Raw genomic sequence first — 14624 nt, forward strand, 5'->3', positions numbered from 1 at the left:
ATTTACTGTACAAAAAGCAGGGTGAGCATTGATCACCCACGCCTCACGTGTTCTCTTGCACTTTTCTGAGGCATTCCCGTACACGGTTCTCCTCACAGCTGCTGTACACGCCTTCCAGCAGGACCTGAAACAAGAAAAGCATTGATGTCCAGTGCCTTGGCACACTCAGGCTTACGGTGTTATCAACCCTCCCCCAGCTATCTGTTGGAGGAGAACTATACAAAGCATATCTAGATACCCGTTGATATGCATATCAAGTCATTTATCAACCAAGTCAAGTACTAATGTTGAGGTGGGTGGAAATGGATGCTTTCAAAATACTGTTGGACTGAGGAAGCAGGTGGGCTCTTGCATGCACCATGCTGCCCCTTCTAAGGGGGAAGGGATCAGAGATGAAGCAGTGCTGGGTCCCCGGCTCACCTTCACTTGCCCTTCAGAGCAGCGATCCAGCAGGATGAGGCATTCAGTGGCCCCCTGGAGCAAGGCGGCTTTTACCGGCTCTGGTGTCGAGCCTTGGTCAGTGTGTACGTCCCAGATCATCTTCAGCAGGGCTTTGAGGAGCACAGGGAGTCTGCACGGCATTCTGCAAACGGAAACGGCAACTGCACCTTATTCTAAATCCTCTTTGCAAGCCAGGGGAAAGCACAGCCTTGCTTAGCAGTTCCTAGACGCTTCAGGCAGAGCTGCTAGTTGACATTTACGTGTGGAGCAGGACTGTAGCTGGCCTAAGATGAGCAACTGCTTCAGCGATGAGGCTGAAGAAGCTGCCTCGCTCAGTATGCCCACCAGAGGGAGGACGCAGGCCCTGGTAACCTTAGGATGGTGTATCAGGAATGCCTGTCATTGGGGCAGCCCAATTCACAGCACAGGGCTTACTCCACAGTTCTGCCATGCAGAGAACATAGATTTAGTTTTTAGCCAAGTTGATGCTTCTAGAACAGACAGAAGTCAGATCAAAATGAGGACCCAGCTTAGTTTTTGGCCAGGTTTTTCAGCAAAGCAGTAATGCCAGTGATTCCTCCCTGTGACAGATTCTTCCTTAAGATTTCAGGGCCGTTTCCTCAAGCAGCAGTAACTTTGGCTCTGAAAGAGGAACTGCATTCAGGATATGCTTTCTACAGTGTCTTTCACCCCCAGACCAGGACCTGGGCCAAGCATGCTTTATGGTGCATTGCAGTGCCTCCAGTATTCCCAGTCGGGCTTCTTCCTCAGGGCCATCACAGACTTCCAGATACCCCAGGATAACTCGCTCCAGCCTCTTCAGGTGCTGCACTATCAGGATGCCAAGCCTGCCGACACAAAGAAGCACGCACTGAGAAGGGAGATACAGACCAAGGCCAAGGCAAGTCCCTGCAGGGCTGCGGTTGCTGCTCTCACCTCTGCACAAAGGCAGGCAGGGTCCTGGCGTACACCCGCCGCAGCGCAAGGCGATGCTCTGCCTCCATGTGGGTCAGAACCAGCTGCAGCACCTCATCGCAGGGGGTGGTTGGTCTGGCCTGCTTCTGCTGCCGCTGGGCTCTCTCCAGGATCGGCAGCAAGTCCAGCAGGCACACCAGTACTGTCTGGTTTGGTGTGAGACAGTAAATCTGGGCGATCCTGCTAATGTTCTCTCCAAAACACCAGTAACTTCCAACCCCGCTGACCACCCACAGCTGCTGCAGTTCACCTGACAGACCCGACTACTTCTACTACCTGTTACCGGCCCTCTTCAGCAAGGCTGCCACCTGGAAGGGGACAGGAGGCAAAAGTTCCCTCCACTTTGAGATTTTCCTGAAATCTACTGTGTTACTTTGTCTCTTGGCCACAAGCATCGGCTAGTAACAGCCTGACTGGACTGTCTGCGAGGAAACAGATTCTGCCTCCTGAGGCCTTATGCCAGCTATCCCTCGTGGGGCTGATAACGCAATACCGCAAGGCAGGTTAAAATGAAGTCCTACCTGGATGAGAGGGGCCTCTCGTGAATAGAGATGGTTGTAAAGGGCATGATACACAACCTGAGCCCTGTTGAACTGGCACAGATCAGCAGCTGGCTGCAACAACAGAGAACAGAACATTATTCCTGTGCATGGCATTCAGCACCCGCTTAACCTAGTAAAAGAGAACAGCCTTCACAAACCCAGGTCTTATAAAAACAATCCTCGCACAAACCGCACATTAGGAACGCTGCTTACGAGAAAGCAGGAGCAGGTGCTGTACCAAATGCAGGTTAAACCCTGCCATGCACAGGAGCACCCACTCTCCTTTGCCTCCCCAGCTGCTCTTTTGCAGTTCCACTGGCATTACTTTAATACCCTGCCCTGCAAACTGTTGTCAGGCTGATACATGAATCGGCTGAGTTCAAAAGGTGACAAAGCAATTCTTTGCTTAGTGTAATAGATATAGGAACTACACATATTTAAACACACAGGGACAGTATGGAAGATGGAGCAGAACTGCAAGGTTAACCGCAGAACCAGGAAGAGAAATTAGGAATCCTAACAGGCATCCAGCCCACCCTTCCTTCAAACACCACCCAGAAAGGGATCTAATTTCTCAAATCCCTTACCACGTTGAGAATGATATGATGCAGGCAGCGCACACCCAGGATTTTATTCTCCTCCCGGTAGTCATCCGAGATGAGCAGCGACGGTGGGAGGACACGCTCCAGGTAACGGCTAAGCCAGGGCCGGGTGACGTGAGGCAGTGTCCAGGAGAACACAAATTTTGTGGCAGGGTTACACTTCCAAGTGTCTCTGGAAATACAAACGTAAGAACTAATGAACACTGGAACTAATGAATGCTCATTTCCTACACACCTGGGTCTCTCAGCTGACAATAAGCTCTGACTGATTCTCCCCACCCCCCCTTCCGTTACTGGGGTATTTGTAAAGCTCTTGGCCCCATATTTATCACTGAGTGTCTTGTAATGCCTGAGCTCACACAGTTTCCCAAAAGTTTCTAGTACTTCCTACGCAGAGACCAGCCAAACACGCCACCCTCTCCATCACTGCCCTCACCTTCCTACTCACTTGGTTAACTCCTGCTTCAGGAGCCCCATCACTGCTGCAAATCTTCCTTCCTCATCTTCATTCTTTCCCCGAAGGAATTCAGCCACCGACCCGCAGCCTGCAGCCTGAACCAGCAGCGCCAGCAGCTCCTGTGCCACCGACTGAGACCTCACATTTGTCCAGGGCCTCTCCACAACATGTGTTGCAGCAAAGATGTAGACGGGTCCCGTCACACGGCATAGGATTGGACCCACCACGGGAACGCCCAGAGACTCCTGGGTCTTGGCAGCTTCCAGCTTCACAAGGAGGTGTAGAAACACTGAGCCAACATCTGCCGCTCTCTCAGCTGCAGCGGTGTACGCGCTGTCCTTACTGGGGAGCTCTGCAGCATCCTGCTCCTGCTTTGGGGGTGCTGCGTAGCCATTCAGCACAGCCACCAACTCACCCAGCGTCGCAGGGCTCAGGCCTCCAAAGAGCCACCGGCAGTCTGCAGCCTCGACCAGCGCACCCAGGTCTCTGACCACGCCGGCCTTGGGGGCACCGCCGGCCCCCTCGGAGAAAAGCTGCCCGATCTGGAGGAAGACTTGCTCGGCCGGCGGGACAGCAGGGGGCGGCTGCTCCCCGTCCCGCGGCCCCTCCAGCCTCAGGGCTCGCACTAGGCCGCTGAGCTCCATGGGCCGGGCCGGGCCCGCACCCCAGGGCCACTTCCCACCCCGCGGTGTGACCTCCCCCGCTCTAAAACCCTTTAAACCCTCCCCCCCACACCCCCCATTAATGCTCTTCCCGGTACTGACCGCAGGCAGCAGCGCTCTGCGAGGAGAAACCCCCGGACCCCTCAGAGCGGAGGGCCACCACCTCCCCCAACAGACGCCGCAAACCGCGCCACTGTCGCAAATTCCCAGCCTTGCCGTAAAGGCGGGGGGCGTGGCTATGTGTGAATAAATTAGCATGGGGAATGAACCACCGGTATGCGGGGAAGGGCGGCGGTTGCGGCCCGGGGAAGGGCGGGAGGAGGCTGCGAGCGCGGGCCCGGTTGATGCAGAGCGGTGCGCACCGGCGAGCGCGGCACGGCCGGGGGAGGGGCTGGTCTCGCCCCAACCTCGGGGTGAGGGGCGCGGCAGTGGGCTCAGACGCGGGAACAGTTGTTCTGATCCTTCCGGTTCATAGCGCATGATGAATGGGAGCGGCACGCGGCTGCGTGACGTGTGCGCCCTGCGTTACGACGTGGCACAATCCCTTCTGAGCGCCGGGGGGGTCAGCAGCGGCGTCACTGCTGGCGTCATCTTCCTTGCTTACGTCCAATATGAGTGCGGAGGGGGCGGCGGTTGGGGCCGTTCCGGGCGCTTGGGGGCGGGTGCTCCGTGTCGCCAGGCGGGCAGGGCCCCGGCCGCCGGTGTCCCCTTGTCCCCCCCGGTGACCCCTGGACCCCCCTCCGGTGCCGGGGCTGTCTCGGCCTCCCCCGCGCCGCAGCGCCGTCCTCCAGGCTCCCCCGAAACGCCGCCGGCCCCCGGCGCGCTGACGGCTCAGACCGGCTGCGAAACCGTCCGTTTAATCGTTGTTCGCCACAAACCCGCCCAGCCCCGCGGCGGGCGCGGGGAGCCTGAGAGTCCGGAGGGGACCGGGTACAAAAACACCCCGTGCAGCAAGGGGGAGGAGGGAGCGGGGGACACGCAGCTTCCCACGGGCAACCCCGAGCGGTCCCGGCTCCACGCGGTCCCCACAGAGCAGAACCGGGGCGACGGAAAAAAAAAAAAAAACCAACCCCCCAAAACAAAGCAACGACCTGTGAGTTAAAAATCCCAACTCAGAAATCCCAAGTCCTTCGAGACGAACTGTTCGATCCCACGGGACCGGGTGAGGCCGCGTGTCGGTCCCGCGATGGCCCCGGCAGGATCTGGCCAGCGAGGAGCGGGGCTGCTCACACCAGCTCGTCCAGGAGGGTGCCGATGCCGGCGCGGGGCTGTGCCGGACCCGCCATGGGCTTGTTGCACATGGGGCAAACGCAGCGCACCTCCAGCCACTTCACCAGGCACCTGCGGGGCAGAAATACGGGAGGATGCAAATCCCCACTGGGGAAATGCCCCCTCCCCGCAGCCCTCCGCCGGCCACTGTGGCCGCACTCACTTTCTGTGGAAGGCGTGTTGGCATGGCAGCACCCCCAGCTCCTCCTTCACCTTAAAATCTTCCAGGCAGACGGCACAGGTCTGCTGCGGGAGGTGAGGGTGGGCGTGAACACGTGGGACTCGGCGCGACACCCGCGCGTGGCCCCGCTCCCACCAGAAATGCTGTGGCCGGGGAAATCCCGCTGCTGCGGTGCCTCTTCCCCGGTATTTCCAGCTGGGATTTCAGCCCAGTTCCCAAACCGCCCCCGAGGAGGGGGTTTTCCTCCCGATTCCCAGCCACGCGGTGCCGGCACGTCCCCATCCTGGCCTCACTCTGCCTGTGAGCTGCCTTCAACCCCATGGAGCAGAGGGGATGTGCCCCAGAGCATTGGTCCCATTAGCCCCAACTCCGTCAAAACCCAGAGGTGGTACCACTCACCCCGTGCACGTTCAGCCTCCGGGCATCACCTCTCAAAACCACCTGAGGGAGAAAAGGAGGCAGAGGATTTAACATCAGGAGGGATTTTGCCAGGAGTCCCAGTGGGAGCTGAACCGAGCTGGGCAGGGGCAGGCTGAGCCCGGGCACAGTGGGCAGCGTGTCCTGTCACACCACTTTTGAATGTGCCCAGCTGGGATGAGCAGAATCAGTCCCCACTGTGTCCCCACCCACCCGCGCCCACCTCCCGCTCCGTCCCGAATCGCTGCGGGTACGTGCAGGAAACAACGAACAACTTTACCTCCTTGTACCCAAACCTCTCGCTCTGAGCCTGGTGTCGCAGTTTGCTGGAGAGGGGGAGAAAAAGGCACCATCAGTTTTACAGCATCCTCAAGGGTCACGACGGAACAGCGCAGCCAAAAATATTTGGGAGGCACCTGAAATCAGGGGAACGCACCCTTCCCGACCAGGATTTGGGGATAAGCAGCTCTGAGGCTGCGCTTGTGCCATCGGAGCGGCGCAGCCACGGGCGGCACCAGCCCAAGGCCGTGCCCCGGGCAGAGCGGTGCTACGGGGCCCCGTGCTGCCTCCAGCACCGGCAGGAATTGGCGGCGGGCAGCGATAAGAGCCGGCAGCCCCAATTGTTTGCCTTAGGAAGTCGTTCGTGGTGCAGGAAACGCTGTATTTCCAGTGCTTGCCCGCCGGCAGCTCCCAGCCCTGCTGTGACCTTGGCCGGGCCAAGGGCGCTGGGGAAAACTGCCTGGCAGAGGAACCCAGCAAGACGTGGGGAGAAGGGGACCGCTCGCAGCCTTCGCTTGTCCTCCAACCGAGGCACCAAGATGTGCTTCTGCAGTCCCAAAAATGGCTGAGAGATGCACGGGACATCGGCAGAGCAGGGGCATCCCGCAGGGAAGGACTGAGCCACCCGGGCCCTGCAGAAACACCAGCTGCTGCCTCGGCTTTGGGTTTAAAAATAGCCCTCACTGAACAGGGAGTGTAACGTAAAGACACATCCTCTCCCATACAGCACTGCTCCTTCCCTGCCCGACACAATGCGTCCCTCTGCATGGTCCCCTGAAAAACAAGAGCCCCTTCCTGCGTTTCCTGCCCTGCTCCGGCCGCAGGGGACCACGATCACGCCTGGCTCGAGCACGGCGGGCGGCCGGCCCCGCTCCTCGGGGCAGATCCTCGTGGCGAGCGGCTCCCGTGTTCGGGACAAAACAACGGGGTGCTGGGAAGGACAGGGGGTGCCCCAGGGATGCCAACCCACCGCCATGGCCCCCGGCTCACCTGATGAAGTAGCAGCAGAAGATGAGGCTGAGCACAAAGACAAAGATGCCGGTGCCGAAAATGACCATGTAGATGTTCAGTGGCAGATCCTGGAACGTGATGGGAGGCATCGTGCAGGGTTTACTGGTATAAATCAGCCCCAGACTGCAGGAGCACCCTTTGGGGGGGGAAGAGAAAAGCATTTAGGATGGAGAAAGGGGAAAAAGAGGTGAAGAAGTTGTGAGCGTGGAGAGAGCCTGGACTGACTCCGTCCCCTCTGGAGTTTGCAAAGTGGGCAGAAACCAATGCCAAGACATCGTCTGGTGGCCTGTGAACTGGAGATCTCCCCAGGAAGAGCAGCAGCCCCTTAGAGCAGCTCAGTGCGGCACAGGCAGCAGACACCGCTGCATTGCTACAGTCACGAGACCCTTCTCCAGCAGCACAAATGCACCCCAGGCAGAATCCAGGCGTCTGGGAGAAAAGGAGGCCCCGTGCTTTCATTTCCAGAGAAATACATGGAGGCCGGAAGGGGATTTAGGGAAGGACAGCACAAAAAAAGAGCTTGAAAAACAAGAACAGTTGGCGTCTGTCATTGCTCCATGGGAGCCACAAAGAGCAAGTGGCTGGTTCGTCCTTGGTGCTGGGAGAAGCGCGGGGCTGTGCAGGAGCACATTCAGCACCACAGTGACTGAATCCCCTTTCCGAGCAAAAACGTGGGCGCCAGCACGCACCAGTCACACGCCGCTGCCTGGGCCACCACGTCTCGCTGCAAGTCTGACACCGCGGGGGACGTGCGGAGGAGGGCGTCACGCAGAGCCGGTGACAGCGCGGCCACCCCAGGAGGGTCCCCACCTAACCGAGGGGGAAAGGCACGGAAATACCAGACCCGCTGCAGCTGCCTCTGCTGGGAGCCGATGCAAAGTCAGGCTCTGGCACTAAATAAGCACTGCTTTTTATGTCTCGAAATCATGCTGACCCCACAAGAGCTGGAGCTTTGATTTCTCATCAGATCTCACTCAGATGGGACTTTAAAGGAGAGCAGCCCCCGAGCCCCATCTGTGCTCCACGGAGCATCTCCCCCCGCCCCTTCCGCTCAGCACCCTCTGTTCCCGCGCTGCGCAATCTCATCAAAAAGCTCCTACAGAAACACTTCTGGGTTTAATTACGGCCCACTAAACCCCTCTGCCTGTTTCTCATGAGAGGATGAAATTTGCTCTCCACCACAGAGAGCAGAGACAGGAAGAGAGCAGGCAGCAGAAACCTCTGCACAAGCGGCGGGATCCCAGGTTTGGTCTGTCTGGTTTCCTCCCTGCTGCGATGGGGAGAGAAGGCAGCAGCGTGTGCTCGAGAGAGACCCAGGACATCTGCGTAGCAAGGGAAGCCCGAGCAGGACGGGCAGGCGGCACCCCTGGGGTGAGATCCTGCCCTGGGACGCTCAGTTCCCAGCCATTCCTGGGTATCTGCTTTGCGGTGCACTTTGAATTTACGTGCCGCAGTGATGCAATGGCCAAAGCCACCGTGGCCAGAGAGGCTCTTGGTTCCAGGGACCACGGTTTGCCGCTGTGCAGCCAGAGCAACCACCAGACGAGAGTCTGGACTGTAGGAAATGGGGTTTTCCTGCTACAGAGGGCAGAGCTACTTGCCGATCTTTGCCTCTTGTAATCGCCGGAGACAATTCATCAGCCACCTCATCTACAGAGCGAGAAAGGGAGGATTTGTTTGTCAGGTCCTCCTCTCCCAGCCTTCTGCTCTTGAGACCACCAGGTGCAGGAAAAGACAATAGGAAAGGTTATTGTTTTTTTCCATTTCCCTGCTGGAAATGATTGAGAAATGCTAAAAAAAAAAAAAAAGGTATATCAGCTCTGAAAAAAACCACTGAGCGACTAAATGAGGTAATGCTGGTGCATGTGGTGGTGGGATGCAGGCTGCAGAGCAGCTGTTGATGGATGGTGGAAGCCTCACTTGAAGCTGGCCAAACAGAGTGCGGTGGGTTGTGGTAACAATAACGGGTCACAAGTGAAACAATAATGCTTCCTACGTGTATTTCAAACTGAGAGCTATTCCAAGAATCTGCTGAAAAGCACCGGCCGTTTCCCTCCGTGCCACAAGAGCCATGGCGACAGAAACAGCCCAAACCCAAGCTACAGCCAGAGGGGTGCGGGAGAGGGGCCCGAAGGGCTGCTGCTGGCCACGGCGAGCGCTTGCTCTGCACGTGCCGCAGCTCACCGCCAGCCAGCGAGGGATGACCTGGACCTGCTCCGTGGGCAGCTGCGTGGCCACCCGTGATGAGATGGAAAAGCCCTTGTCTGGGGATAGCAGGAGGAGAATCAGCTCCGCGGAGAGCAGGGAAAGGCTGGCATGTGCGTCCCAGAGGTTTTCCAGGAGAAGCACCGGGCGGGCTGGGAAGGAGAGCCCCGAGGGAGACAAACCCTGCCAATCCCATGCTAACCTCCCCAGCGCATCCCTCTGCACTCATCTTAAGGGGCTCAAAACCCAGCGTACAAACTCCTGAACATCGCACCCAGACATCGCTCCTCTCCACGGGGTTGTCCCTACGGTCCCTGCCCTCTGCCCGGCTGTGCCCCATCCCGTGGGGCAGAAATCGTATTCCCCGACCCCGCAAGCTGCTTACTGAGCACTGCTCCACGTTAGATGCCCAAATTCCCCACAGGTGGCCACAGCTGCACATAAAACCACATGGGTGCCGAGAGAGGGGCAGTCAAACCAGCAGCAGCAGCAGGGAAAAAACTGAGGTGGAACAAGAGATGCTGTAACTTGCAGCCCCATGCCGAAGGAAGCAGAGAGAAGCCGGTCTAACATGTCCCTGCCAGCCGCAACACAGCTGGCAAGGCTAATTTTAGACTCACCAGCTTAGCAAGGCTCATTCCTGTTAAATAGGCTTTCAAGAATTCATGAGCTCCAGGCTGCAGTGCCGAAAAGTGAGCACGGCTCCGGGGAAGTGCCCTTTCCTGGTTGGGGAACAGCCATCGGCTCGGCTGAGATGAGAAGGTCCTGCCAGGACAAGCCCTCGAGCAGCGGGTCTCAGCGAGGCAATGAGAAAAGCAAGGTCCTCCCAACCCTGGCCAGCCCCTTCCCCTCCCGCTCCTCCCCACGAGAGCTCATCGGCATGGTGGGCGCATTGGCTGAGCGATGGTTTTGATTAGCGTAAACCCCTTTGCCTGAGAAAGGCATCCGTATTCTTAGTTCAAGGGGAATGGTTCAAATCTGGTTTTAACCAACATGAAATGAAGACCTGATGGGCACCAAACGCAAACCGAAACAACCCATTTCACCAGCTTAAGTCTACCGGTTTTGTACCTGAAACCAGAATCCCTGAAGATAGCGTGCTAGAACAATTATTTAGTTGAAAAATGGGAAAAGAGGGGTGACTAGACATCCGTGAAACTACCTACAGACATGCACTGACTTTCTGGACCCTTCTCACTACAAGAAGGATGCTCAGAAAGGTGGTTCATCTTGCCAGCAAAGCTTTTTTTCATGCAAACTGCAAAACCTGCCCTTTGTAAGCAGAAGCAGCACAGGTACAGTTCAACCCGTCGGGGCTGTGGGTTTCAGCTCCTCCTCCTCCAGCCCACACAGCTCCCCGGCAGACTTAAGTGCTGAGCCGGCCTAAATATCCCTGCTGCAAGCTGCCGTGAGGACCCGCGGTGCCTCTGGTTGAGTTGGCTAATGGGGTGACCCCAGCCCTGCTCCCCCCTCCCCAAACCCTACAGCATGACTTAACCATCACGACCCCACTAAACAGCCTAGCCGACACCTCCGCAAACGCAGACCCTTGTGCTCCAGCGATGCCGCGCGATTTGGCCCTCGGGACACAACAGTTTACAGTATTTTGCAGTATTTCAAGTCAGGACAGACACAAGTTTCTGCCCGTACTGCGCAGGCACAGGGTTTTTGCTGAGCAGAGCTTCTCCCTCACCCCAATTCTTGTTCAATAAAACAAACGGAAAACTCAGCAGGTCATTAAATAAAACCATTCTTTCTACTCCCACACAAAGGCTGTGGGCTTTGCATCAGAAAATTGAATGCAGCTTCCATATTATTTTTGCTGTGATGCTGGAATAGGCTTCCCGCAAAAGTTGCCCCTAAGCCAAGCAGTTCTCCCCTCCGAATAAAGTTACCTGGCTTGTGCCCGCTGAGCACGAGTCCCCTGAACTACAGCTGAGCAACAGGAGGAAAAATTGTGATGCAAAAGAGGAGCTGAAATGCCAAGGCAGCACAGTATACGCTGTCTGTTAAGATCTTGTGAATATACCTATTTAGGTTGAAAATGCAATTTCTTTACTGGGTCTCAGACTTATTTACACCAGTGGCCCCAATTCTGCAAAGGTCCTTAGCAAGCGCACAGATAAGCAATTTTGCTGGACTCCGCTGATTTAAATATTTGCAAGCTCAGGGCTTAAAGCCAAAATGTACAAGTCAGATGCCCACAGCCGGTCTCCTAAACCTACATCTTGGCCTTTGAACAAGGGTGGGCTCTGTTCACAGCGTTTCCCAAAGCCCGTGCCTTGGGAAGCTGAGGAGAGCTGTGGCTGCTCAGAGCCTCTAAAAGCAAAGTCTCTCTTATTTAGGATGTTTCTTTAACACAGCCAAGTTTGCATTTTCTGCTGTGGAGCATTTACATGTACCCCGTTTAATGGAAACCCATAAACTCACCACATGTCCAGGGCTAACTGCCTGCAGGACCAGTGGCTTCTTATCCCCCAAGTTGCACAAGAACACACAAGGTATGTGTTACAGGAGAGGAAGCCACTGGTTGCATTATATTTAGCTTCAAAGGCTGTAACCCTTTCATAAATTAAAATAACCCAGCCTTTGTTGCTCAGGCAGGGCTTTGATGGTGGAATTCCCAGCGCAGCTTCTCAACTACTTAGTCATAAAAATAAACCACTTCTCATTTAAACCAAAACCCCCTCACATGTGCAAACTCAGTTCCACGTTCCTGAGGATTTCTTACAGCGAACACAAGAGTGAGGAGCCAGGGCCTTGTCTGGGGTCCTTTAAAAATAAGTTTATTCCACTTCGGCGGACACATGAAAGAGGGTTGGTTTTTTTTCATTGCAACTAGCACACGAAGCGAAAGCATGGCAAGCTCATTTAGTTGTTGGCTTTATTCCTGGGAGCTGAGCAGGACTCGCTGCTCTGGAAGTAAAACTGCTTCCCCGGCTCACCCCCGCCCCGCGCAGCCCCAAGGCGGCAGGACCGGGGCTCCCGCCGCCGGGCAGCCGAGGGCCCGCACGGCCCGGGGACCGCGCCCCGCACGGCTGCGGAGGGGGGCTGGCTGCGGGCGGCGAGGGCAGGGCAGGGCAGGGGAGAGCAGGGGAGAGCAGAGCAGAGCAGGGCAGGGCAGGGCAGGGGAGAGCAGGGCAGGGCAGGGCAGGGCGGCGAGCAGGCACCGGCAGCGAGGCGAAACTTTCCCCAGCCGCACGGAGCGGCCGGGGGGCGGATGCCCGCTCCCCCCAAACTCACGCCCCGCAGCCTCCCCCCCCATCGTCCCCCCCCCCGTCCCCGCAGCCCGCTCTCACCGTGGCACCACTGGAAGGGGGGCATCCGGCAGCCGCTCCGCGGGGCCGGGCCGGCTCCGCCGTGCGCGGCGCCGGGCCATGGCCGGGAGCGGAGCGGGGCTGGGCTGGGCTGGGCGGCCGGGAGCGGCCCTGCCCGCAAACCCCGCCCCGGCCCCCCCGGAGCCCTCCCCGGAGCCGCCCCCGCGGCGGGCGCAGCGCCGAGCGCCCCGGCGGGCCCCGCTGCCGGCCCCCGCAGCTGGGGCAGGGCGAGGCGTGGGAGCTCCAGGCACGGCTTCCCCGGGCCGTGGGCGCTGAGACGCCGAGGGCCCAGGCTGCTCCCGTGACCTGCGCTGCTGCCACGCGTGTTGTCGTGATCCTCGTTCCTGCCACGCGCATCCCCGTGGTACGTGTGGCCACGGTGCGCCTTTCTGCCACGCGTGTTCCCATGAAACATGCACGGGCAAGGGGCTCTGCTCACATAGGGCCCCATCATCCAGCAGAAATGCTCTGCACATGACCCAAGTGTGCATTACCTGCCTCCCTTGCCACCTGGCTGGAGCCCAGCCCGTCCTTGTGTACTCAACAGCCCTTTGGGGGAACTTCCCGGAACGCGCTGAGCTCCTGGTGGCTCTCAGTCTTGTGCAGGGGATGGGTTTGGCCATGATCAGCATCTCCATCCAAACTGTGGATCCTGCAGGTGACCGGTGACCATGAGGGCAGCAGGACTGGCAGCGTGGGGCTGTAAAATGGCTCCGTGTGTCCCCACGTGCCCCGTGTCAGGGATGGCAGTATCGTGGGCTCTGTGTATCCTCCTCCACCAACAGCCCCAGGGATCAGGCAGGTTTCTGCTGCTGGTGGCTGGGTCTGTGCTGACAGCCCTCCTGAAATTGGGGTACTTTCCCACGCTATACTTTGATCTCCCAACACACGTGCCTGGCCACTGCAAGCACACAGTAAGATACAGCACACCACGGGCTCCGTCAGTGATTTCGCTCTCGGGGTTAGTTTGCTGATCCTCCAAACACAATCTGCCCGCGTGCTCAGAGCCTCCCTGATCCCAGCTTTGTCAAACAACAGCCACGCTCTGAATTTGGGGGCCGATTAGCAGCAGGCTGCACAAAGGGAGCTGCGCAGCAGCAAGGAGCACAAAGCAGATTTGCAAAATCAGATGGGAGGCATTTTACACCCCCCAGGACCTCGCCAAGCTGCAATCCCCCCCCCCCCCCCGCTGAAGCTTCTGGCACGTCCAACAGTCCCAGTAGCACTGCCACAGAGCATGACCAGCCCCTGTGCATTGCCCAACACCAGTTCTTCCTTGTCTCGGTGTCTGCAGCCCTTGCTCGGGGTAACCTTGGCCCCGCTGCCAGCAGTCGGTCTGTTGTCCTCTCCTCCAGTGCCTTCCTGGGATGGTGCTGTGCCCTGAGCACCCCGGGGCCTCTAAGAGCAGAGCCCCCAGCTCAGGAGCTGGGCAACGAGCACACAGGACACCACAGCTTCTGCAAACTAGAGTTTGCTCTCCTTATTGCACTTGAGCTAAATAAAGGCAAGCGTTCCCCGGAGCAGGATTGTTTGGGCCACCAGTTAGCAGTGACGGGGTGCTACAGCACGGGCCTCGGTGTGCCCCAAGCCAAGCAGCTCACCCTGCATGGCCGTCAGGCTCCTCTCGCTACATGTTTACGTGATCGCAGCACAACATATAGCCGGCAGCCGAGCAGTGCTTCGTGCACTCTCAGGAAGCTGAGGAAGAATGGGGCTATAATAAGAGCAGGCGGACAATGAGTGCTGGCAGCATGCAGGGGCAGGCCAGCACCCGTGGGGCTACCCAGCACCCATATGGCTGGTGCCTTCACAGACACTCGTGCCTGGCCCTGGCCACCCCCCTGGGGCTCAGCTCGCCTATCCCTTCTGCAAGCAGCAAAGGTGTTTTTCGCAGGTCCCCGGGACAGCGGGCCCTTCTGCAAGCCTGGGTGGTTAAGCTTGGTGCCTGCCTGCCTGCCTGCCTTTGGGAGACCGACATCGCCACCTCGTGATGGATGGTGACCCTGGTGACTGCCAGCCCAGCTCTGTTTTCCACCAGGAGTCCCCCTTTCTGTCCTCACTGCTGGAAAAGAAGAGTGGGGAGGCCCAGCACAGGCACTGACCACCAGTGGGGTCTGACAGGTTTAGCGCCTGGACAGAGGATCTGGAGGACTCAGGTCCATCTCAACCCACAGCACTCGGGGTGATGCTCTCCCGCCGACTCCTGTGATGGATCCCAGCCTGAACACATAAAGTCTGTCCCAAAGCACACGAGGGATGGCCAAAC

The 14624-nt window shown here is 58.1% G+C and overlaps 2 protein-coding genes and 1 non-coding gene across 5 annotated transcripts; 1 reads left to right on the forward strand and 2 right to left on the reverse strand.

Annotated features, from left to right (window-relative positions):
• Positions 1-6: 6 nt before the first annotated feature.
• On the reverse strand, positions 7-4245 carry TTI2 (TELO2 interacting protein 2). 2 transcript variants are annotated; one of them, XM_075523484.1, is made up of 8 exons: positions 3782-4245; positions 3009-3559; positions 2546-2732; positions 1938-2030; positions 1378-1562; positions 1146-1289; positions 421-583; positions 7-124 (listed from the first exon to the last, which is right to left on the reverse strand). In XM_075523484.1, the coding sequence occupies exons 1-8, from the start codon at positions 4157-4159 to the stop codon at positions 44-46; spliced, it is 1782 nt and encodes a 593-aa protein (XP_075379599.1). In that variant the 5' UTR covers positions 4160-4245; the 3' UTR covers positions 7-43. The 2 variants fall into 2 exon arrangements, with proteins under 2 accessions (XP_075379599.1, XP_075379600.1); XM_075523485.1 differs by lacking the exon at positions 3782-4245 and having other exon boundaries at positions 3009-3694.
• LOC142420205 (small nucleolar RNA U13) lies at positions 4138-4232 on the forward strand. Its single transcript, XR_012778714.1, has one exon. It is a non-coding gene; the product is annotated as a small nucleolar RNA U13 (small nucleolar RNA).
• A 175-nt stretch (positions 4246-4420) lies between the features above and the next one.
• RNF122 (ring finger protein 122) lies at positions 4421-12493 on the reverse strand. Of its 2 annotated transcripts, none has more exons than XM_075523635.1 (6): positions 12341-12493; positions 6816-6972; positions 5827-5872; positions 5529-5570; positions 5112-5191; positions 4421-5020 (listed from the first exon to the last, which is right to left on the reverse strand). In XM_075523635.1, exons 1-6 carry the CDS (start codon positions 12363-12365, stop codon positions 4906-4908), a joined length of 465 nt encoding a protein of 154 aa, XP_075379750.1. In that variant the 5' UTR covers positions 12366-12493; the 3' UTR covers positions 4421-4905. The 2 variants fall into 2 exon arrangements, with proteins under 2 accessions (XP_075379750.1, XP_075379749.1); XM_075523634.1 differs by having other exon boundaries at positions 5112-5194.
• Between the last annotated feature and the right edge of the window lie 2131 nt (positions 12494-14624).

Source organism: Mycteria americana, chromosome 23 (assembly GCF_035582795.1).
Source record: "Mycteria americana isolate JAX WOST 10 ecotype Jacksonville Zoo and Gardens chromosome 23, USCA_MyAme_1.0, whole genome shotgun sequence".
Lineage (NCBI taxonomy): Eukaryota > Metazoa > Chordata > Aves > Ciconiiformes > Ciconiidae > Mycteria > Mycteria americana.

Coding starts and splice junctions, on each gene's coding strand:
- TTI2 (XM_075523484.1), bottom strand. CDS start 4,159: ATGCGCTATGAACCGGAAGGATCAGAACAACTGTTCCCGCGTCTGAGC. Junction 1,563..1,937: donor GAGAGGCCCCTCTCATCCAG/GTAGGACTTCAT, acceptor ACACCAAACCAG/ACAGTACTGGTGTGCCTGCT. Junction 125..420: donor GCTCTGAAGGGCAAGTGAAG/GTGAGCCGGGGA, acceptor TTCTTGTTTCAG/GTCCTGCTGGAAGGCGTGTA.
- RNF122 (XM_075523634.1), bottom strand. CDS start 12,365: ATGCCCCCCTTCCAGTGGTGCCACG. Junction 6,973..12,340: donor CCCCTTCCAGTGGTGCCACG/GTGAGAGCGGGC, acceptor CCCCCCCCAAAG/GGTGCTCCTGCAGTCTGGGG. Junction 5,021..5,111: donor CAACACGCCTTCCACAGAAA/GTGAGTGCGGCC, acceptor TCTGCCCCGCAG/GTGCCTGGTGAAGTGGCTGG.